Source organism: Pempheris klunzingeri, chromosome 24 (genome assembly GCF_042242105.1).
Source record: "Pempheris klunzingeri isolate RE-2024b chromosome 24, fPemKlu1.hap1, whole genome shotgun sequence".
Taxonomy (NCBI): domain Eukaryota; kingdom Metazoa; phylum Chordata; class Actinopteri; order Acropomatiformes; family Pempheridae; genus Pempheris; species Pempheris klunzingeri.
The window spans coordinates 8,331,748-8,355,907 of record NC_092035.1 but is presented as its reverse complement, the minus strand read 5'-3'; the positions used below and the strand labels follow the sequence as shown (position 1 = coordinate 8,355,907).

General features: G+C 43.0%; 1 protein-coding gene across 1 annotated transcript; it reads left to right on the top strand.

Annotated features, from left to right (window-relative positions):
- The first annotated feature begins 421 nt into the window (after positions 1-421).
- Positions 422-22,759, top strand: LOC139223960 (vang-like protein 1). Its single transcript, XM_070855962.1, has 7 exons — positions 422-604; positions 8,764-9,195; positions 9,809-9,984; positions 17,483-17,643; positions 20,325-20,472; positions 20,884-21,118; positions 21,221-22,759. The coding sequence occupies exons 1-7, from the start codon at positions 422-424 to the stop codon at positions 21,479-21,481; spliced, it is 1,596 nt and encodes a 531-aa protein (XP_070712063.1). The 3' UTR covers positions 21,482-22,759.
- Positions 22,760-24,160: the final 1,401 nt, after the last annotated feature.

The window sequence follows — 24,160 nt, the reverse complement described above, 5'->3', positions numbered from 1 at the left end:
TCCTCTCTGGACCCAGATGTTTATTTATTCTACAACCCCCCCCCCCATCTATCCATCCTTTTATCCCCCCTCAATCCCCGTCACTGTCAGGACATCCCATGTGATCATCTCATCACTCTCCCCCCTGACTCGTCTTCCTCTCCCCTGCTCTCCGCGCTCCATCGCTCTCTGCCTTTCTCCATGAAGCCCCTTACATTATGTGGCAAGTGAGCGCACAGTCCCATACAATGCCTCCTGAGGCATGATGGGAGAGATTTCTATATAAAGACGGATAAAGCGGGGCTGGGCTGCAGATCAGAAGAGAGTGAGGGAGGTCAAACACACACACACACACACACTGTGGGATGGATCAGGGGAAGGAGAGCAGTTGCTGAGTGCAGAGACGATGTTTGTGCGAGCCGGACTGAGGTAAAGTTTGGCAATGGAGGATTTTGGGATGCAGTCGCCAACGGTGATGGAGGCGGGGGACGAAGTGGTGGAGGTGCTTGAGGTTTACAAGACTGTAGAGGAGATACAGGAAGTGATTGTCACCACCATAGAAGAAGACTCTAATACTAACTCACCTCCAGTGGCCAGCTCTGGACCAGGGAGGAAAACCAGCCAGGTAAGACTGACAGCTCCAACTGACTAACATGCTAGGAACTACAAAAGTTCTTATCCTACATGAACAAGCAAGGAAGACTGATTTTATTGCTGGTGTTTCTGTCACTGTTCTGTTATGAACAATTAAAACTGGAATGTGTCATTCTTCCCTCTGTCTTGTTTCATACTTTGATTAAACAAAACATAGAGTAATCAGACTTATGCGTTCTCTTTCCTTGGTCAGTTCCCAATCTCTGTCTTTTCCAAAGATAACTCAACTTTTTATCATTTTTCTGAACAGTAAATTAGCCACAGCTCTTTTCCTAGAGGATTAGTTTCACACCAATTTCCTGTTACAGCTTTGAATCCTGGCTACAAGTAGAATCTCTGACCACCTTGTGTAGCTTCCTCAATGTTTCCGAGGTGCTTGGGTTCATCTTTTCCACAGAATGTACATTGCAAAGCATGATTTGGTAATGATAATTAGCTAATTCTTTCTCATGGATGGATGAATATTAGAAACAAATATAAAATTAATCTTAAACCTGCTCCACTTCCTGGCTCAATGTTTTTCTCTCCCTCAGGAATTTTTAACAAAACCTTTTCACTCAGTGCTGTTTCCTGAAATCTGGAAAGTCCCTCTGTTGAAAGGCTGAAATTAACTTAAACTTCTAAAATCGTAATATATAGATATACTTAAGGCTCTCATAAACTAAAAACCATCCTTATGAGGCACAGAAACAATATATCTGTATGTGATCACTTAACTCTCTCCACAAAATGTGTGCTGCAGTTCCCGCCATTTTGAAAAGACAGAAAATGTGCTCTGTTGGCCACACCGTCATGTGTGTTACATCACTGGAAAGCCCACTGTGTGCTTTTCACAGCACATTAAGACTCAGCTGAACTGAATGCAAGGCGTTTCAAACAAAGGCCTCCGTGTCATGTCCCCCACAGAGGACAAAAATGAATTGCTGGGTCTTTGGCAGATATTCAATTTTAAGATTTTAGCTGTTGCTGGAAATGTGATGTTTCCACCTTGTGCTCTAGGATACTATGATTATCATGTATGATGTTTTTGATGTTCTAAGATCAAGCGATTCATCGGTTCGTGGGGAAAATAATCTGTAGATTAAAAGATGCAATAACGCATAAATAAATACAGTGTGTGTTTTGGCTTCTCCTGCTCTGAGTGTGCATGATTAAGTGATCACTCAAGGAAGTCACTTGTTAAATGTGTGTCATTTTTTACATTTCAGTGCTTTTTGAGGTGTAATTCTGCAAAGTTTAAGAAGTACAGGCCACGGTTTCTGCGTCAGTTATCACTCTAATACTAGATAATTATAATACCAGATTCTGTGTTTGTTAAATTAGAAGTTCTGTATTTTACTCCTATCGTATCTGTGAATAATCCATCTCCACCATGATGCAGTTTGCCTCTTTATCCAACGCTGCTCAACTGTGAGTCTCCCATAGTCTCTCAGTCATTCCTCTAGTCTGCAAATTAGTCCAGGGAACTTCTTTAAGTGCTTCCCTCCCTTGTCCTGACAAGTCCTTGGCGTCCTCACACACTGTCCACAGTTTGAACAAAGGTGGTTTTAAATGGCTGTGGAGAGCTGCATGTTGCTGTATTTGACACACACACACACACACACGCACACGCACACACACACACACACACACACACACACACACACACACACACACACACACACACACACACACACACACACACACACACACACACACACACCTTGCCTCCCAGGAGTGAGTAGAGTGCTCTTGTTCCCGCACTGAGCGAGGGGCTTTGTTTGCAGTCCACTTACAGCTCAACAACAGAAAACAGGCTCTTAGTGGACATTTGATTTGCTGTGAGAGACAATAGATGTTATTTACAGTATACTCAGGTGGATAAAATACTCAGTTGAAAGCTTTGTAAATGCACACTGGCTGACACAGCATGTTAGTGCATGTAGCCGGTGTGCTATATATACCTGTGTACTCATGCAAACACACAGTCTGAGCATCTTTTCCTTGGTTTCATGACTTTACTGCTCATCTATTTTTCTTATTCAGTGTGCTGAATAGAGGCTTCAGGCTCAAGGTTTGTGCTAGTTATTGTAGTTAAAGAATATCTGCAGGTCGGTATGTGCAAATTATACTGGTTTCACTGATTTTTACCAGAATAGAATATTGTATGCAAGTGAGGTATTTCTTTTTTTGGTAAAAACAGCTGGAACTGTCATATCGTTTATCATCAAAAACAGCCTAAAGGCCATCAGGAAACCCCTCCAATCCCAACAAGCAGTCTTGTTGTGCAACATGATGCATCCAAACAAGTGCCAGTGTGCAGCTCAGATGTCATGTCAGATAAAGCTCACCAGCTACTGTATCATATTGCAGCGTTTAGTTTGTGGCCTCGCCAAAATTCCATCAAAGAAATACTTAGATGCCTCAGTCTGCGTCTTATCAAACCGCTCTTGCCATGCCTTTGAAACAGCGCTGCCTCACTGTTTGTAATGATGGAAAAACGATGCAAGATTTCCTCAAGAGTTGGCTGTTGGAGTTGTTGTTATGGATGTTTGCCTCAGTGCTAAATCACTGCTCTCTTTAGACCCTGTATTTAATCTGCGCTTTGGTTTCCTGACTCTGCATCATTTTCATGGCCTCTTTAGTTTTGGCTTCGCATGCGGCAGAACAAATTGCCATTCTTTTTCTCTGAAGCAGCGCCAAAGTTGTCGCAAAATGTTGTAGATAGTGTGTTACTGCTTACTCTGCTTCATTCACTGAGATTTGTTAAAGGAATAGGCTGATATTTTGGGAAAACAAACAGTACAAACATACAGTTTTAGCTTCTTACCATATTGTACTCTACTCCCCTATTTCTCCCACCAATTCTGTGGATTTACGTTGACCTTATTTTACTGTTATCTGCCTTCTTTGAATATCCCTCCATCTTCTCCTCTCTTCTCTTGTTCAGTGGTATATAAGAACACGTCATATCGGGTGCCTCTGTAATTCAGCTGTTTAGTTTCTGTCGCACCGCCTCAGCTCCTCCCAGAGCGGAGGACTAGCTTGTAAAACCTTGTCTGGCTTGAATAAATCACTGCAGATGTAGGACAGGAATAGACCTGACAGGTGTTTAGTCGTGGTGCATATATTCATGACTCATACGTGGTTATGAGCGGAGGATTTCACATGTTGGTTTGTCCGTGTGGTAATCATCTGTGGCCCCTGAACTGACTCTGCCCTTTCATTGCCTCCCTCTCTGGATCAATCCCTCTCCTCCCTTTAATTGGCTGTCTTGTTATCAAGCACTTCTGGTGCGCTCTTGGCCTCTTCTTTTTCCTCATCGCTCTCTCTCTATCTTCACTGCTCCTCTCTGTTTCACCTATTTTCATGTGATGAATGGGCCTGGGCCTCCTGTAAGGCTGCTGGCCTGGTACTGAACCAGATCAGCCTTTGGTGATTGGTTAATCCCGTGAGCAAATGTGGGTCACTAATGTCTATTTTTAGTCATGCTGGCAGAGGGAAAGCCCAGGTAGGGGAGAGAGGCTCCAACAACAGCAATGTCCCAAATTTCATTAGCATTGAGTCAGTTTGTTGATATGTTGAGATGAGCTACAGTGGTTTACATTCAGATAAATTAAATCCTCTCACTTTCTCTCTAATGTTCTTAAATGTTCCCTCCTTTCAGCTTTTTATTGTGACGATTTGTTGCTGGTCTTTGTCAGAAGTGATGGTAAAGTTAATATCTGGGTTTTGGCTACAAAACAAGCAATTTGAAGATGTCAGCTTTGGGGAATTCTGGTGAGCAGTTTTCATTATAAACTGAGCAATTAATTAAGAAAGTAGTTGGCAGATTAATCATGAATAATCAGTAATCATCAGCCCTACTTACTAGACAGGATTGTGTCATGAATACATGTACAAATAAAAACTTGCATGTCATGGCAATTGTGTTTATATTCACCTCTCAACGAGGTGCTTTACTGCACATAATATGGCATTAAAGGCATAGTTCCACATTTTGGGATACACACTTATTTGGTTTCTGGACGGCCAACAGCAAACCTAGGACGTAAAAAAATCCAAATAGCTCCTATAAAGCTAAGTCACTGATGTGTTTCATCCGTTTAAAAATGAAGTCTAAAAATGGCAAGTTACAGTTGAGTGTGGGACTATTTCTTGGGCAAGTGTAGTGACTTTTTGTAGTTGAGTAGAAACCTCCCAGTGGCGCAGACTTCAGGAAGGGGAATGAGATATGGATTTTTTAACAGGCCTTTTATCCAGTTCTTAATGCTCAGCTCATGTAGGTTAATTGTCGGCTCCAGTTGCCACATGGCTCATGTAAGTCATTTTTCCGTTTGGAGCAATGCTGAGCATGTCTTGTAAAAAATAGCAATGGAGTTCTTATAAGAATTGTTTATGATTCAGAAGTGTGAAACTAGAGCAATGAGTGATGAGTACAGATGAGTGTAGGCATGAGAAACTGTGACTCATGTCTCCCCTGGGTGTTCTCGATGTACACTCTGGCTAGAGAGACACTCTTTCTTACAACTGATGCTTATTGATTTCCTTTCTCACACACACATGCTTGTGTTCAAGAGCTAGACGGTGGTCAGACAGGAGTGAGACTTGAGAGTCTGTCACCAGTTAAGCAGGAATGATGCACTGTGCTCGACACCACATGGCTCAGCTGTGCCTCATCCAATATATCAACATTTAGAAAATATAATCCAGAGACACTTAAACATGTAAAAGGGCTTCCCCATTCCTGCATCTCCACTGCTGCTGTGTAACAGCTTAGGTATAACCCCCCCCCCCCCCCCCCCCCATTATTTTCTTTTTGTATTAGAAGAGATAAGTGGTCCACACAAGGCGAACCACAAGCTTCAGATAGAGGCAGACTCACCCCCCTCGCCTTGTGTGGACCACTTATCTCTTCTAATACAAAAACAAAATAATGAGGGTTTGCTTACTTTAGCTCTCTGTAGGAGATAATTGCTTCATGTGAATAAAAAAACCTGTTGCACAAGTCTCTGTGGAGAGGCTATGGGCCTCTTCAGTCCGCCTCTCTCATTATTAATGAAGTGGCTTTCACTGTTCAATTTCAAAAACTCTCCACTTCAATTGACTGGACTGAAATATGCATCATTTATGCTTGTGTGCTTGCACTTTGTACTATGTATGTACTATACTCTGCCAGATACAATGAACTCTATTTTCTACAATCAAATAGATTTGATATTTTGAGTTGATCAAATGTTACTACTGAACTATAGTAAGTACCAGTCATGTCTGCTGTGTTTTTTAGGAATACTGATTTTAACGTCAGCAAACTGTGAATTCTCCTCATTTGTGGTTCAAGGAAAACTAAACTATAATGATAGTGCAGATAGTATGCATGTTTTTTCATTTTTACAAAGAGGATAAACCCCTTTTTGGACATATTAGTGGTAACAGCATCTAAGCTTCCAACGTCTGGGTGGATGTTCCCATGGCAGCTGTTGACATCCGAGGGCTGACGTTGCTAGGAGACACATTGTTAACTATTGTGGTACACTTGGAGTTGGTACCAAAAACCCTTGCCCCTTGGAGACCATCACTGTAGCGAGAGAAAAATAAATCAATACAAATGTCTTCCTTTTTTAAATTACAATTTAATGTCAGTTTGATTTTAATCTTGTATGTCCTTGCCTTAAATGTCTATTTTAGGTTTGTTTGCTTGCATAACTAAATTAGATGCAGACACGTTGCCCTCAAGCTCACCTAAATGTCAGGTTGCGTCCCCTCAGAAACGAAGCAACATCTTCACTCTCTGACCTTTTGAACCCAAGTCATGCATTCCACCGTCTGGTTCACTGCTCATCAGCGGTGCACCGGCCATCTGGCACACCGGGATAAATCCCTGTGGGCCTCCACCTCGGTGGACTGGAGACCGCCAAAAATAACATAAAGTTTTTACCGGCCATCCAGCCCTGTCTGTCTCTTTACCGGCCCTCCTGTATGCCTGTATGTCATTCAGGGTGTTCATGAGAGCGTGTTGGATGCATGTTCCAGGAAAAGAGTCACCAATCCATCATCAGCGTTCCCACTGCTCATGAGATCGGCCAGTCGTGATGTTTGGCTGTTTGTGGAGCAGTGCAGACAGTGAGATGAGTATTTACGACCACTTTATCATGTCAAAGGTCAGATGCAGAGTCCTGGATGTCATCAAAGAGACTGTCTGTGACTGACTGTCTCTGTCTGTGGAAACCAATCCCAACGAGTCACCAGTTACCGTGTGGTCTCCCATGAATGAAGAGACAATATTCCATCATGTTTAAGGCTCATCATCTTTTTGGTTTTCATCAGTTTTTGTCATGAAGTTTAAAAATGGAGCACATTCAAACTGTTTTTATCTACATTTAGTCTAGTCATCCCAATGTGTTTACACTGTTGATCCGTTCTGTACAGACAGCTATTACATGTGTGTTTTGGAGAATAGAGGGTGTCCCATGTTGTACAGATTGTAGAGCCCCAATGTGATTTGCGTGTTTTGGCTGTATGAATAACATTTGACTTGACTTGACTTGACATTACATTTTATGTCCTCATTTGTCCTCAATTACTGTTTTTTTCCTCTGAAAACCAAATCAGCAGGGGTACAGTGTATTGTATTGGACATTATCTTGATGTGACTTTGCATATATATATATATGTCCATATTGGAAAAAATATTTATATAAATACTGTGATTTTGACCAATGCTGATGTTAGTATTTAGATTAAAGCACCACTGTGGCCAAGTACAGCCTCATAGAGATGCATGACGAGCACGTCAGTAGACTACAGACTACAGCTAAAAAAAAGGCCGGACCATTTTCAGCAGTGGATTAAAGCACCAGTGAATGAGGCTCACTTGCGTGTTTTTAAGTGTTTGGACAATGGCACAGAGGAATACTCTGTACCAGACTAAACGGGAAACACTTGTTAGCAAGATCAATTCATTGTTGACTGTAAAAACATAGAAAATCAACAGGCACCAGCTTTATGTGGATGTTGGAGAAAAATAGTGGAACTTAGACTGGGTTTTCTCCAATATGTGTGAGTGCAGTATTGATATCCTGTGTGGTAGTGAAAATTCTATTATTAGTATACAAGTGTAGCAGCTTCTTTCTAGCTTCAAAGACAAGCTGAGCGTACTGCCTGGGTCCTCCCAGTGTTCTGCTTCATCTCGTTCTCTGCTGTTTTAACCCCTGAGGCCAGTGGGATATTCTGTCCCAATGCACCATCCTCCCCCTCCTCCTCCTCCTCCTCCCCCTCCACCTCCCAAACCCCTCAGAACATAATGCATCTCCTCCAAGATCCCCTCGCTGCCAATGTGCGGTTAATGTCACTGATTCAATGCTTAAAACAGGGTTCATCTACAATAGTGCTGCATTTTGCTAACAGTGTCTCCAGGTGATGGAAGAAAAGCTGTTATTGAATGCTCTTGTCGCTGATGGCAGCTCATTATCTGTCCTCACAGGGGCCATGTTAGCTGCTTGTTATGACTACTGTGTAAAGAGTCCTTATCTCTCTTGCTGTAACGGCTCTGCTCCGACACCGCTGACCTTCATTATCTGCGGATGCAGTCAGACGTCAGCCGTCAGCGTGTAGCCCAGTTGGCAGCTCGCCCTGTTTACTTTTTCCACTTCCTATCTTGTATTCCTTTCTTTCTCATGTGCTTGAAAATAACCTCTCTTACCTTTGTTGAAGCTGAAGAGTCCGACTAAAGCAAAAAAATGAGCGATAGGAAAATTTTACAGTTAAGAGAATCCACTCAGATGCAGTGCAGGGAGCTTCCAGACAGTATTCCAGGAGCACAGTTCAGATAAAAGCTTTCTTTCTGATATTTTCAATCCTCTTATTCCATCTCTCACATTTCCCCCTTGAGCAAAGTAGCTATATTGGGCCTAACCCCCTTTTCTAGACCTGCTGAAGTCACTGGGTGCATCTCAGTTCCCTTAATTACATCCGTCATGTGTGTTTTTGCATCAGTGAATCAAAAGTGGGAATGGATCAGCTGTCTGTCGACTTCAACATCTCTGTAGCGTCTTGTAGTACCAGATCGGATCAATTTCCAGGTTCAGTGAGGATCAAGAAGTGAGGAATGATTATCATAAAACCTTTTTTGTTTCTTCTTCATATTTCCAGGATGACAACTGGGGCGAGACCACCACGGCCGTCACGGGCACATCAGAGCACAGCCTGTCTCAGGAGGACATCGTTCGCATCACCAAGGACCTTGAGGACAGCGTGGGGCTCGACTGCCGCCGTTACTTCACCCTGACCCTGGCCGTGATCATGGGCCTGCTGGTGTTCCTGACGCCGCTGGCCTTCCTGGTGCTCCCACACCTGCTCTGGCCAGAGAAGCTGCAGAGCTGCGGCACGGCCTGCGAGGGCCTCTTCATCTCCGTGGCCTTCAAGCTGCTCATACTGCTGCTGGCCGTCTGGGCGCTGTTCTTCAGACCGCCTCGAGCCGGCCTCCCACGGGTCATCGTATTCCGGGCGCTGCTCGCTGTTCTGGTGCTGCTCTTCGTGGTCTCCTATTGGCTGTTCTACGGAGTCAGAATACTCGACTCACAGGTGAGTGAAGAGAAGAGTAAGAGAGGGGGGAGTGCAGGCATGTAATATATAATACCTATCATTTCTCGTAAGTGCACACCCTACTATATGGGATACATACATGGGAACTCAAGCAAAGCTACACGCACAGACACACGCCCACACCCACAAATGCACAAACACACACAACCAAATATTTCCAATAGCAGTGGGAGAGGTCTCGTGTATTGCAGACACATTCATTTTTAATGCCTTCAGGAGCTTAACAAAATCACAAACAACCAAAACACAGATATTTGGTTTCCCCAGTGCTCTGTGTTTACTGTGTGAGTCATAATTTAAAATCCCTGTTGGTCCCTCATCCAGAATGCTTGCAGGAAAACACACACATACTCACACATAGAAATAGGGGGTCTAAAAAGCCTGCAATCCATTGAAATATATCTAAATATTCATGTGCTCTACATCTTGTTTTACATGTGTATGATCTAAATTTTTACCCCTGCAGGACTATTTCCTGCGTGGTTTTGTTTGTTTTCACGTTTACTGCATTTGCATGCATCCTATGCACTCTGCGTGCACTTTATATACATTCTGATAAGAGCTACAAATGAACCCTTAAAACTGTCCTCAGGACGAGAACTACCAGGGCATCGTGCAGTACGCTGTGTCGCTGGTGGACGCTCTGCTCTTCATCCACTACCTGGCCATTGTCCTGCTGGAGCTCCGGCAGCTCCAGCCGTGCTTCTCTGTGTGCGTCACACGCTCCACAGATGGCGAGATGAAGCACTACAACCTGGGCCAGCTCAGGTGAGACACACAGAGGGACTACTTTCAATTTGTAGGTGTTAGAGTTGTTTTGGAGGAGGTAATAGCAGGTAAGTGGTCTGCTCCATAAATGTAAAAATAGGTCAGTTTTCTGTTGATATTTCTGTATATGAGGTGTGCGTGGCCCTTTTACACAGCAATAGCACAGCATTATATACAGGACATGAGTTAATGACTGCCAGTGCACTTATTGGCAGTTAGGTTTTGAGAATTTCTATTATTTATTGTTTCCTGTCATCTGCGTCCTGATAACAGCTGACAAGAGAGATTGTAGTAGCAGAATGAATGACAGGGACGTGATTAAAAAGTAAATAAAGCTCTTGATCACCCACATCATCTGCCACTATCAGCAGACGGTTCCTTAGTAACTTTTTCTCTTACATAGCACACTGTAGTCTGTAGATGTTAACTTATCTATACTATACAAACTCATTGGAAAAAGCTTTACAGCGCTGTTCAGTCCCATAGTGACCATCTTGTTTTGCCTGTGACTCACACAACCCTATGGCGTATGTGCGCTGCAGGCGTAGTTAGTATAAAGATATAGTCCGCAGCACGTCTGCTCCGTGAACTGTCTGAATAAGTTATGTGTATATATAAAACAGACTACCTACCTAATGAACAAATACCTGAAAAGTTGAATATCCGTGTCTATCCCTAGTATTTATTCTACTTAACTGAAACTGATGCCAGAAAGTAAGGAAGGCATAAATCTGGCTGTTTCTGTTGTCTGTAGTCACAGTAATGGATGCTGTTCGCATTGAGAGCAAGACTGCAGTAAATACCCAGATGACCTCTGTGCATGCAGAGATTGAAGACAGCAGGAGTAAGAGGAAGGGACAAGGCAGGAGGTAGAGAAAGCTAGGCTGATGTGAGCGACCAGGGGATAGACGAGGAGAACAAGGGGGGATGAAAGGGAGGGAAAAAGAGGACGTGTGGGCGAGATGAAGGCAGAGAGAAAGACAGAAACTGGGACACCTCAAATGAGAGAGGTGGGGAAGGGAGAGGGAAGTCTCTGGTTATTAACTTTGAAATATGAGGAAGGAGTTCATACAGGGAAGACTCAGGAAAGTCAAGAAACAGAGGGATGTGCCCGAAGGAAAAGAGAAGTGATCGAGTAGAAAGGGAGATTGAATGTTAAGCCAGAGATGAACGAAAACGCAGAGACAAGAAGTCGGGTAGACAAAGTGGCTGATAGGGAGAGGAAATCATGCCAGGAGAAAAAAAGGAGAGGGTGGGGAAGACTTCAGAGAGGAAACTTCTCCGAAAAGAGCTGCAGACAGAGGGCGGAGTACAGAGGGAGGACCCAGGAGGCTGAGGAAGGGAGAGCACTACAGGAGGGAGTGAAAGACAGAATAGAGAAGGAGGGATTAATACCTAATGGGAGGGTAGTGTTGAAGAATCCTAAAATGTATGTGGGAATGAAAGAAAGGGAAGGTGCATGTGTATGTATCTGTGTGTGTGTGTGTGTGAGGGAAAGAACAGCTCAGACTTGACCAACCAGGCCTTTATGACCCTACCGTCTCTGAGGTAAAACGGGAAGATCCCATTTTTAGCCAAACACAGCAGCTTCCTGGTATCAATATAATACACACTGTGGCCTCCAGCAAACTAATAAAACCTGATGGATTTATAGATTGACCTCTTTTATGACAGGATGGATGAAATATTATCCTGTATGTGCTCTTACGCTCTAAGCTTTATATCTGTGTGTAGTAGCTCCTGGGTGAGTTTCACAGTCTGACTGTTTCATACTGTATGTGCCGAGCCCTCACAGTACGTCAGGATAACTGCAGTTGGTCCCAACTTGGGAAATTCTCCGAAACGATTTTTCCATTAATCACAATGTCACAATGAATTGAATTAGATTCAACTTTATTCTCACTGCACACAGTAAATACTGCTACAACAAAATGCTGTTTAGCATCTAACCAGATAGCACACGCAGTAGCTGAGTGCAAACGATGGGATATGTGTAGTGTGTAGTAGAATGAGTCTAACTAGCATTAATAAGCTTGGCATTAAATGTTTCTTTGATGCTTGCTCACTCTTTAGCTACTATCAGCTGACTGGTAACAGCCTATCATATACTTGCAGGCGTTACCTTCCCATTACAACTTGACTTTTCTTGTTGTCACTTCAGAACCTTTTCTACCAAATCTAACTGTGTAACCATTTGCTATAAATAGTCAGTTCAGTTGGTTCAGTTGTTACTAAGCGACATACTTTATACATTGATATATTGTCGATATATTGGCCTTGCTGATTTATCCGTCTAGCTTTAATAGTGTCTTTAGAAAATGACTTAAAGTGTGGACAATGTGTGGGGGCTTATTTTTTATTTTTGTCTCATCACTTATTGTATTTTTGTATAGATAAGCCAATGGGTCTATTTAGCTCAAGAAGTACAATCATTTTCTCATTAATGGAACCTATAATTAATTCAATTAATTTAAAATCACCACATTTAGAGACAAACTTGTAGTAGTAAATTTGAGATACAGTAACAAAAGAATTACCAGATTGTGATTCACCTGTATCATACAGAGTACTAGTGTTAGGAGGCCTGAGAGGTCATCCAGCGTCTCATCGTTCTGCTTGGAATATTGTCGGCGCTGATATATCACACATGTCATTTATAATGTGTAAAAACATGCTGTAAATCTGAACTTTTATCAGTCTGAAAGGTGTATTGATTTTCATATTGATTTTGCATTCATAGAAACAGGTCAGACAAGTGTGTTTGTGTGTGTGGTTGGTGTGTTAGCTGGCTGCCTTGGGGGTGTTGTCCTTTGTAAGCTGTGCCATTCATCCCTGCTTGGCCGGCAGCAGGCCCGGCCTCGCTGTGTTGTCCGTCTGTGACTGTAAACACGCGGCTAATTAGTGCTCCCTGCAGACTGGAGCACAGCATCTGGTCGGCCTGACACGCATGCATGGTCACGCACAAACACAGACACGTGTGTGTGTGTACGCATGGGTAATTGCACCCTATACATCCAAATGACAGATTCATGAACATGTAGCCACAGACATGACCAAAGTATCATACATAGAGAAACACACATGAGTGGGTATGTTATTTTCTCAGCCAATCTCTCGTGTATCTCTGCCATTAACAGGCGGCGGCTGCTGCTGCTCACATTCCTGGTTTTCTGGCACCCATCTAATCGTAATAGGGACTCAGCCTGGGCCCTGGGGCCCTGAAGGCTTGTCTCTGTCTGTCTGGCCTTTGATGCCAATCTGGGGACCAGAGGAAGCCTTTTTGTCCTCTTGTCAGAGCAGCCGAGCTGAATATGAATGCATTCCTTACAGCCAGAGAGAGTTGTTCCAGAGGGGGTGGGGGTTAAACACATTTACAGCTGGGGACTTCCCAGTTTACATTCCCTGAGTGGTCAGTCCCGAACAGCAACATTAGAGAAGTCAGTGGTCAGCTACCTTAGTCTCAAGGGCAACTGGTTTACAGAGTGTCTGTAGTTATTCTCTGCTTCCTCATAAGATGCTGCTTCGTAGGCCAGCAGAGCTGCTCGGTTTGAATGGTTTTGTGTCATGTTTGCTCGGCTTAATAATTGATCGAAGTTGGAAAGCAGCAGGATCTCTGACTCAGCATTTACGCAAGCAGCCACTAAACAATGGACCTGTCTGTAGTGGCTTTGACTGCTTTATGCAAGAGAAGGCTGCCCGGGTTTCTTGAGTTAACCAAGGGAGTTGCTATCACACTCCTTCCTGCCTCCTTGGCGGAAATGAACACCGCCTCCAGCCTGGCTTAATGTTTTCCCACAGTGCTCTGTCCTATCAGCTCTGGCAGATTTAAAGGGCCTGGGAGCAATCTGTACAATTATTTTATTTATGAAATAGCAGCACTGTCTATTTAAACACACATAATGCAAAAGCTTGTATTTTATTACTTTATATGACGTCATATTTCTTCATAATTTCATCATGCAAATACAAAGCTTTCTTTCTGTGTTTGTAAGGGTGATCATAATTCTTCCCATCCAGGCGCCATATACATTTGATTGCTTTTAATCCAGTAAACAAAACTATTCTTTTATAATAATTAACTGCCAAATAAGCCAACAAACCAAAATTATAATTTTTTTAGGTGGCACAAAATTCCCAGCTGAAGTCAGTAACATGCACAAACCTTCAGGTATCTACTTAATTCAGTAAAACCTGTTTGTTGAAACACACTCCAGTACAAAGGCAAGTAAACACAGCTGAAGTAGTTTGTCCAAAAACCAAACACAGCATCCTGAAAAAATATCGCCATCAGCAAGGTCAACACACCCAAAGTGTAAACTAGAGGATTATGTAGACTTTGTAGGCTTTTTACGTGTTCAGAAAGCAAAAAATGTACCTCTCTACACTATGCGAAGTTTATATGGAATCCTGACAAACTGAGACTATGGAGAAGATTTGAAGAAATATTTCCTGTCTTAGAAATCAGGATCCTATTTGTCCTGTTTCCTCTCTGTGACCATTTTCCCTTTCAGCTTTCCATTCTCTTCAGATTCAGATCAACATGAACAGACAGCCCCCATCCTATTTTCACAAGTGGTGTATTTTTAGTCTGTAAACCAATCAAAACATCTGTCTTGTAACTGTGTTAGGCCGTCATGATGTTACTGTCAGCTCTTGTTCATGTGACTGTCACCAGATGGCAAGCCAGTGAGAATGAATGACGTTTTCAGGCTGATGGGATGTCTGGGTGGTTTGTATCTGTCTGTGGTATTGCAGTTGACCCATCACTTAACATATGGCTTGTTCTCAGGAATGAATGGAAGTTACAAGAGGTCAGAAGGTATCTGAAAATGCTCTCTTCAGTGTGCCAGAGCTCATTCTGTGATCCGCCTCTGGGATAATAAGAAGCTGCAGGATAGCATGCGTTGTTGTTTGAGAATATTGAGTTAACTCTCCACGTGGCCTGAAGAATGACACAGGCCACAGCAAGAGCTCGCCCACCTATGGATACATGCGCACAAACACAGTTAGAATAAAAGAGGTCCAGTGTTAAGCAGTGAAGTTGTGTTGTGGGTCAGATAACAGCTGTCAGCATCTGCCATCCTCCCGTCAGCCGAATGCAGGTCAGAGCAGCTGAGCTCTTCTGGCGTCACAACAGAGTTGTAGCAGCTACTAAATCCTTAGGGGTGTTTTATACTGTGAATTACTGCTTTTTATTCTAGTCTGCAGGTTTAACGTTTAAACCTACATTGATTGATTTTACTATTTATCTTGATTTAGAATAGGTCAGCAAACAGTGCCCTGTGTTCACATCCACAGAAAGACTTTAGCATTCATATGGAGGTGTTGTTGTTTCCTTCTGATGAACGTAAGTCCGACATTTTAGCTCTGGGTTGGACTCCATCAACTCCTTAGCAGCTAAGTGCTATGCTATGTTCACTAGCAAGCTGTCTGTCTGCTGTGTGGTGCTGGGCGGGTAGTGTATCTTACAGTGGGTTTATGAAAGCTTTTATTGATTGAAAACAGCTGCTTCTGCTGCATCTTGAAATGACACCGACGGGAGCTGTGAGAGTGAAGCAAAACAGTAAAATTCTGGGCTGTAAAACTAAAACAATGAATTAAAAGCAAAAAAAAAAAAACTTGATAAACTGAGGGAAGGATTAGAGATTAGAATAGATTAAGTATCATTCTGTTAAAGGGAAACGTTGTCACTTTTTATGTGGATGCCTAATCAGTGTTGATGGTAAATTTAGTCCATTGAAGCAAATAATACCTCAGTGCGTGCTATATTGATTGATTTCCAGGAAGTACAACAGATTTTGCACCATGCAGGAGAACTCACTTTTCTCAGTCACTAAAGCACACACTGAGGTACATTTACCAACAACACTGATTGGACATCCACTGAAAAAGTTTCCCTTTTAACCAGTTCTTAGGGACATAATCATGTTTCAGTCACAGTCTTCTGCCAGTGGAAATGCAAAAAAATTCATGAATTAAAGATTTTGCTCATATTGTAGCTACTTACATAAGTGCTATTTTAAAATTCTGTGATCTGTAGACCAGTTCAAAGCACAGCTCGCTAACTTTTTGCTTAACTGTGGCCACAAGTGGTAAAGGATGAGTCTTATTGCTTATGAATTTAACTTTTCATTTGTTAGAGGAAGAATGTGTTAAATCTTCTTCCAGAAGAACGTCATCTGTCTTTAATCTCTGATGAAGCTCATTTCCAGTAAAAAACAGAGGCAGTGTATATAAAAAAAAGAGCTGATGATTTATGGCATACAACATGTGAAAACACTGTTTTTGTGTACAAGTGGTTTAATGGTGCGGTGTTATGAAGGACAAGACCTGGCATGCTCTCTGATCCACCGTGTAGAGGATCAGGATCTGGGCTCTGACTGCTGCTGGGAAGCACACAGGAGTCTCTGACAGCCAGCACTCAGCGCCCTTCTGCTGTCATCCCAAACATCACTTCCTCTGTGTCTGCTTTCAGGACGTATACGGCAACTATGGCAACCATCGCACTGCAGCTCAAAGAGTCTCATATCAGATGTTTTTACATTCAGACATGTGAGGTTGTTCATGCAGTGTGGACACCTACATATGTTTTCTCAAATTAAATACTATCTCATGATGCGTCTACTCGGCTGTTAGTCCTTGTTGGTTTGGGAAATAGTTAACATCCTAGAAATGGGTCTGAAGAGGAAGAGCTGCTGTTCATGAAACAAAATCACATTAAAGTGGCAACAAGGAAATGCAGAAATCTGATTTGCTGTTTACAGTCAGGAACTCTGAATGAAATTATTGAAGTTCCAGTGAATCGTTGATCACATTGCTCTCAGTGTTAATGCACCCTTAGAAACCTTTTGTTTCACTGTGTCATTTCCTCCATCCTCCTCTTCCTGTTATCCATGTGTTGAGTCATGTTACATGTATTTGTTTGTGTTCATTTCATGTTGTCCTCTGGCCGTGTGAGCAGTGTCCTGACGTTTTCTTCTTCCTGTGTTTTGGATGACTCTGCTGTCATTAAGGGAGTTTCCCACTCAAGCATATATTTAAGTATTACTGTTAAATCTCTTCAGGTGGCGACTTCAGCGTCACCTTCTGCCCTCGACTCTCTTTCTATAGTGGTAGTTTGTCTTTTCTTTCATTTAGTTAATTGTGACAGTCCTGTTTTTTATTCTGTAACACACACCTCTTTACCACCATTCAGTAAATGACTCTTCCTATCCTCAAGAAATACGAGAAGGATTTTCTCAGTAAGCAGTTTCTCAGCAAGTTTTCAAAGGAAGCCAAAAGGGCCTCTCCTATCTCCTTTGCTCTCCTTGTGTATTCAGACAGAATGGTGGTAGAATTACTGCAGGGATTTCCAAGTATTTGGTATTACAAGGGAAGAAAAGGGTCCTGTGGCTAATCTTTAAAGCTCAACCCCTCGCACTGAGCTACCTGGTTTTTAACTGAAATGCTTCCCTGGGCTAAAGCTCAGCTTTTCATTTTTCCACCTTCTCCTCTCCAGCATTCAGCGGGCAGCTCTGGCCATCTTAGAGCACTACTACTGTGACTTCCCGGTCCACAACCCGGCGTTGCTTTCCGCCTCCAAGTCCCGCGCGGCCAAGCACCTGGCCGGCCTCAAGGTCTACAACGTGGATGGTGAGTTCCCAGCGGCCCCCGCTGAGGGTGAGTGGGATGATTTTTGAACTTTGTGCTGTGTCTCTGTCAGTGCTTTGGTTTCTGTCTGGTCTTCCTGGACAAAATGTATGCTGGAGTTATTCTATAATATTTTTCATTGTAACACAAAATATTCTTATCTAGTGTTCATAGTGTTATTTGGCAAATGTTTTTATTTTGCAAATAATTGCTGAGCTAATCATTTAATTGACTAATTGTTTTAGCTGGAGACGTTTAAAAGAGCTTATTTTATATGCTTTTAAAACATATTGGTGGGTTTGCATGTTTTAGCCTCCAAATTGTTCTAGCTATTTTAAACAGTTTACATCACAGGTGACCAGTTTCTAAATGATATGATGGAGGTTTTTCTATTCGTTTCTCCCTTTCATACCTCCAGCCAGTTGTTTCCATTTACTGATTATGATATGATATCAGTCCATTATCTTACAAAAGTCAGAAAGCCGACTAAGCTGGAGCCAGAGAATTCTGGGCATTTGGAGCAACTTAAAGGTTTTGTATATGTTTGCTTTCAGAGCAACTGAATCAATCATACAGCAATAATCCACGATCAAATAACTTTTCTGAGTTTCTTCCTGTGAAATCTATCCATCCATCTAAAGCACATTTCAAGTCTCTGCAAGTTGATTTTGACACTTTACCGGAATGCGCCGAGACTAATGGCTGCCTGAAAGGAAGGAAATCGATCTGCAAACATTTCCCAGTCGGAAAATTGGCGAGAGTGATTGAAAGCGTGGGTGATTTGTAGTTAATAGGCTACAGCATGCAAACATACATGTGTGGTTATTTGATATGTGCCTCAGTGCACCCTCTGGTACCTTCTGAGCGGGTGGGAATTGCTCAGCTTCAATGTTGACTGTCTCCTCTCCTTGTGTGTCTCTTTACACTGACGCTAACCCTTTAAGATGTCTTTAGAGCTAAACTGAAAGCCTACCTTTTGGACAGTAAGTTAAAGCAACACTGCTATGAACTAAAGCCTGCTCACAGACTGCTGCTGTTCACTTTGTTAAAGCTATCTCTATCCTGTTAGATGTGCTTGAACCTAAACAAAAGCCTCCTTTAAACTGAGTGGAACACACACACACACACACACACTCACCAGCACTGTGGACCCACGTCTCCTCTTCACTCTTTGCATGCCACAGGTTGATGTAAAAGTTCAGTCTTACAACAGCTGGCAGAATGTAACACAAACCCTCTATTAAATTATTGCTCTTCCTTAAGTGTACTCCAGCTTCACTTAAGTGCACCAATGTGACTCCCTCTTCGTTTTTCTTTTACCTGCTGCCATTTGTTTGCCTCTTTTCTTCTGTCTTCTCTCAAATGTTAGTGGGAGACAGACATGGAGATGGCTGATAAATCAATAGCTATTACGCCGCGGGTCTTGTCATTTCTCTTGTCGTGTCTCATCCTCCTCTATTTTCATCGTGCAGCAGCTGCTCAGGGACCTCTCCTTCTCTCCGTCTCTCTCAGTCTCTCTTTTCAGGAGCTTTTACTTCCCACTCCTCCTTTCTTTCTGCAGCCGCGCCGGCATTGTTATAAATAAGTCGACAGACAATAATCTTTGCTTGATTAAAGAGTGGTGAAGCCCTGAGCGCAAAGCAGCTGTAACACTCAATTACACTGCGTCCAAATGGGTTCAGGTGATTTTGTGATGCCTGACAAGCTATTTAGTCTTCACATTGTTTTCTGGGCTCTAGATATTAGGAACTGGAGATGAATGTCAGCGGATAAAAGGTGCTGCACAGAGATCCTCCAAAGTATGGAAGATTTCAAATGCCTGAATAAAAGTGAAATACAACACACATTACTTTGTGTGTTTTCTGTCGCAAATAAATGTTTTTTTGTCTTGTATTTTTAAACCTTGATCAAATGTTTACATATTTTGGGTTCATCAGTAGGTACAAAAAGTTTTGGAATCGGTTCAATAGATCACCTCAGCAAGCAAATATCAATGTGTTTCTGATATTGAGCATTTTCAATAAGATTTTTTTTTTTATTATTTAAGCATTTTCAATCTTCCATATCGGAGTGGTTCAAAAAACGTTCATCCAAAATTCTTACCTGCTGCTGACATCCAACACCTGGCTTTCAGCACAGCATTTCTCACCCATAAATCCTGTCTAAGTGCAGTAATACCAAGAGCAGGGGGTGATGAAAACTCCCTCCTCTCCGTTCATGAATTATTCTGTTCATGCTCGTTCCCTACCCCACATTAATAATTCACCAGCTCTGCCTTCTTTTAACCTGCATTAACATCAGGCGGGGTTCATCAGCAGCCTCCCATCCTAATCCCAAAAATGTAAACTTTTGAAGTTGCCCAAGACACTCTTTAATTGGGCGCCCCATGCCTCTAAAGGTACAAAGAAAAGGGAATGTTTGAATATCAATAGCCATGTGTGAGAGTGCAGAGTGTTTTTAGATTTTCCAGTGATCACAGTGCTCAGAACAATTAGAATTATGACTTTGTGTGGCTAGTCACATCAGCTCCCAGGGTTTTAACACTGCCAGTGAATGAAAGGAAATGGACCATTTGTAAACCACCCCACATTGCACTTTATGTCATCACCTAAGATTTCTTTGTTCTTTTACCTTTGTCTCTAACGCTGTGACTAGACACACACAGACACACAATCAGTAACTATTCACGTCTTATCTATTTGTCACAACAGGTCCGGGGAACAATGCAGCAGCAGGACTGGCCCACTCGCAGTCCAGAGCCATGATCGCAGCCGCTGCCCGCCGCAGGGACACGAGCCACAACGAGCTGTACTACGAGGAGGCTGAGCACGAGAGGCGTGTTCGCAAGCGCAGAGCCCGGTAACTCACACAGTAACTCTGGACTTGTTTCACGTGTCTATGGAGGAACTTTTCAAGGACTCCAAAAATGACCACTGGTGACCCATAATTACTGAAGTCACTGACATCTCAACAAACGCCACACAGAGACCACTAGAAATATTTCCTAAATGTTGCCCTCTCATACCAGCTTGGAGTGAATCTCTGATGCTCGTTGGGCTGTTTTTTCAGTGAGGAGCAGCGGGAGAGACAACAGACAGGATTTTGTATGTCAAACATCTGGTAATTTCTTGTTTGGGCTACAGCTACAGTGAATCCTTAGCACTGCCTATCAACTACAAGAATATCTCTCTAAAAGTATCAGGACGGTGAAGGGAAACCTGGCTCATCAGACACTAACCCCAGCTCTGTTTGCTGTGTGTGTCCTCACAGCCTGGTGGTGGCGGTAGAGGAGGCATTCACACACATCAAGCGCATGCAGGAGGAGGAGCAGAAGAAGGCCCCGGGGGACGTGATGGACCCGCGAGAGGCAGCGCAAGCCATCTTCCCATCCATGGCTCGCGCCCTGCAGAAGTACCTGAGGACCACCAAGCAGCAGCACTGCCACAGCATGGAGAGCATCCAGCAGCACCTGGCCTTCTGCATCACCAACAACATGACACCCAAGGTGAGACCTCTGACCTGAAACCAACGGTCACATTTACATTCATTGCATGAGCTGACTCTTTTCTTACTTGAAGATATGTTTGTACATTCTCCTCCCACCCAGGCGTTCCTGGAGAGCTACCTGACCCCGGGTCCCACCCTGCAGTACAGCCGGGACCACTGGCTGGCCCGTCAGTGGACGCTGATCAGCGAGGCGTCGGTCACCAGCGGCCTGAAAGACGGCACCGTCTTCCTGCTCAAGTGTGTGGACTTCAGCCTGGTGGTGACGTCAAAGAAGATCCCTTACATTCAGATGACGGAAGAATACATCGACCCCAAGTCACACAAGTTTGTCCTGCGGCTACAGTCCGAAACCTCTGTGTAGGACTCCAAACGTGTTTTTTTTAATCCCTCACCCTGTTTCGTTGCTCTCAAATGTTTTCATTTTGGGTTTGCAGTTTTTACTTTTTTGGAATTTTTATATATTATATATGAATCTATATATTACACACACGTTTGGATATACTGATCTTTTTATGTTTGATTTTGATGAAAACAAAAGAAAGAACTGAGGCAGGATTATGCTCACGGCAGATTGACTCGGACGCCTCGGACATGTGTGCACATACAGTGTGCGTGTGTGTGTGTCACTTTGTGTCAACACAATCACTCGTTCCCTTTCCATTTGAGATGCTGTAGCCAACCAAGATGGGAACGTTTGAGGTTTCTGACATCCACACAGAGACGTTTTTGTCTCCTGTATTTCCATGGGACGGACAGACAAACCACTACGGACTGCCATGGTGTGACTTGGATTTTGGTATTTGAAGCCTGACAGACACACATGACAAAAATTCAGCCTGTGTTGTTCGTCCTTTGCATTGGAAAGTATTCGCATCCTCTGGACATCAACAGAGGGAGAATTAAATGGGTTTTATTCTCCCGAAAACCAAATAGATGCATTTGACAAAAAGATGAAACTAAACTTCAATCAGACTTTGCATTAAATGCACGTTTATGTATGTTTATGAAAGAAAAGAAAAGCCTAAAAAGGACAGAACATGTGATCTCAGCCTGCTCATAAAGGATGCCGGACTGTTCTCCCGTCACCACAATCAATACTTCTGGACATCAGTAGAGCTCCAGAGAAACACTTTTCCTGACAGCTGAGGTGTCACACTGGCCTCATGTCCAGCCTAAGGCGTACAGTCGCACCCCAGAGCACTAATACTAACAGCCAGAGCGGGGCGCTTTCAGCTGTTTTGGTGCACGATTCTTCTGCAGGTGCAATGGTGCAAAATCAGAAATATTTCCACTCCAGTTGGGAGCAACACACTCATGCTATGTTAAACACCGTGGTGAACTCAGAATGAACTGGATCAGAAGAGACTCAGAGGTGGACACATGCCCAAAAACATTTGCCCTGCCTCACCGGTTCAGTAACCTTCTCAGGGCTTTCATGTCTGCCTAATCTGCCTGACAGACTGATGATGGAGAGGGAAGGCAGCGAGGTGGAGAGATGAAGCCACCATGTCAGGAATAAAAAGTACTACTGATTACTCCAAACCGCAGTCATCCCTCTGTGCGTTACAAAGCAGAAAACAAAATACAACAAATTCTCATGTAACAGCCGCTATTCTGTCGCTAATAAAGGCCATGTGAGGGGGGGGGCCTAATCTACTACATCAGCTCTCATTGTAAATTTAGTATAATGTTTCCACAGCACTAATCAGTACAACAGAGTCATGTTGCTGTTCTGAGCCTCTCAGAATACTATACTATAATTTCTATACTCTGATCAGCTTCAGTCCGTTCTTCTATGTCGTACTCTCGATCGATGTTAAGCTACTGTCAATAAAATGCAACACGACATGATGTTTTTCCATATGAAAAGGGAAGGCTGGAAGATTTACTTTTGTTTTTCGACACCAGTGTAGACAGACAGGAAACGTGAAAAAGCGAGAGAGGGGGGTCCATCAGGAATCTATCCACGGACATCGCTGTCATGTGCGAAACTCCTTAACTATAAAGCTAGGACACCCCAGGCTGTATCTTGTGACTTTTAATCTGAAAATTCTGCAGGAAATGTTGGGTTTCATTCGTGGCAGCTTAACATTGCACAGGGAAAAAGGCAAAATAGAGCCCCTGATGAGACATATCCTGCACCGATAGAGTTAGTGCTGTGGAAATTGACACAATGAACTAGTCAAGACAACAAGGCAAACAGTTCTTTCTGCCACTGAGCTAAATAGAGGTCATTATTTGAGAATTTACAGTATTTAGATTATCACAGGGTTTTCTGGCATCACTAGAATACATAATAAATAATGTATCAGTAGTGAGAGCTGCAGCAGGGCGGAACCTCCTTCCTAACTGGACCATCTGGTTTTCCCTCACCACCATGTCTCACCTCTGTTGTCTGACTAACAAGTTCACAGTGAATCCCTCGAGGTCAGCCACCTCAGTGGAAGACTCAGAGGGGAATTTTATCTTTTGCCTGATGAATCGGCCTATGTTGTAAAGCCTAAAAAAATACAGTTAAATGAAGCTAACGGCACCACGGTGACACTTTTAGATCCTCTCAGCTCAGATTAGACTGTCCCTGTCATATCTGATCTGGTCAGTTCACCAAAGTGATAAAAGAGAATCACATGGAGCTCATGTAGAACTCACCGAACAAGAAAAATATGTCACACTAATAATACTCTGGCTATGAGCAGGGTTGTCCCCTGCTGCCCCCTGGCTGGTAAACCTAATATTGTCAGTTTGCCTGCTGGAGGGCAGCAGCAACATGTTTTCATACAAAAAGACAGATCCTCTTCATTTCAGCAAAAACACTCTATCTGTAAACTTTTAACTGTTCAAGCACCTGGACAAAAACTCAAAAACCCACTTTGCTGTTTCCTGTGTTTGCAATAACAGCAAATATCTTCTTTTAAACACCTGCCACTGCTCATATTTTGTACCTACTGACAGATGAACTTTGTATGATCCCAATGTGACTGTGCCTCCTGTTTTTACACTGTAGCTATTTATGTAAACAAGTGTGTGTGTGTGTGTGTGT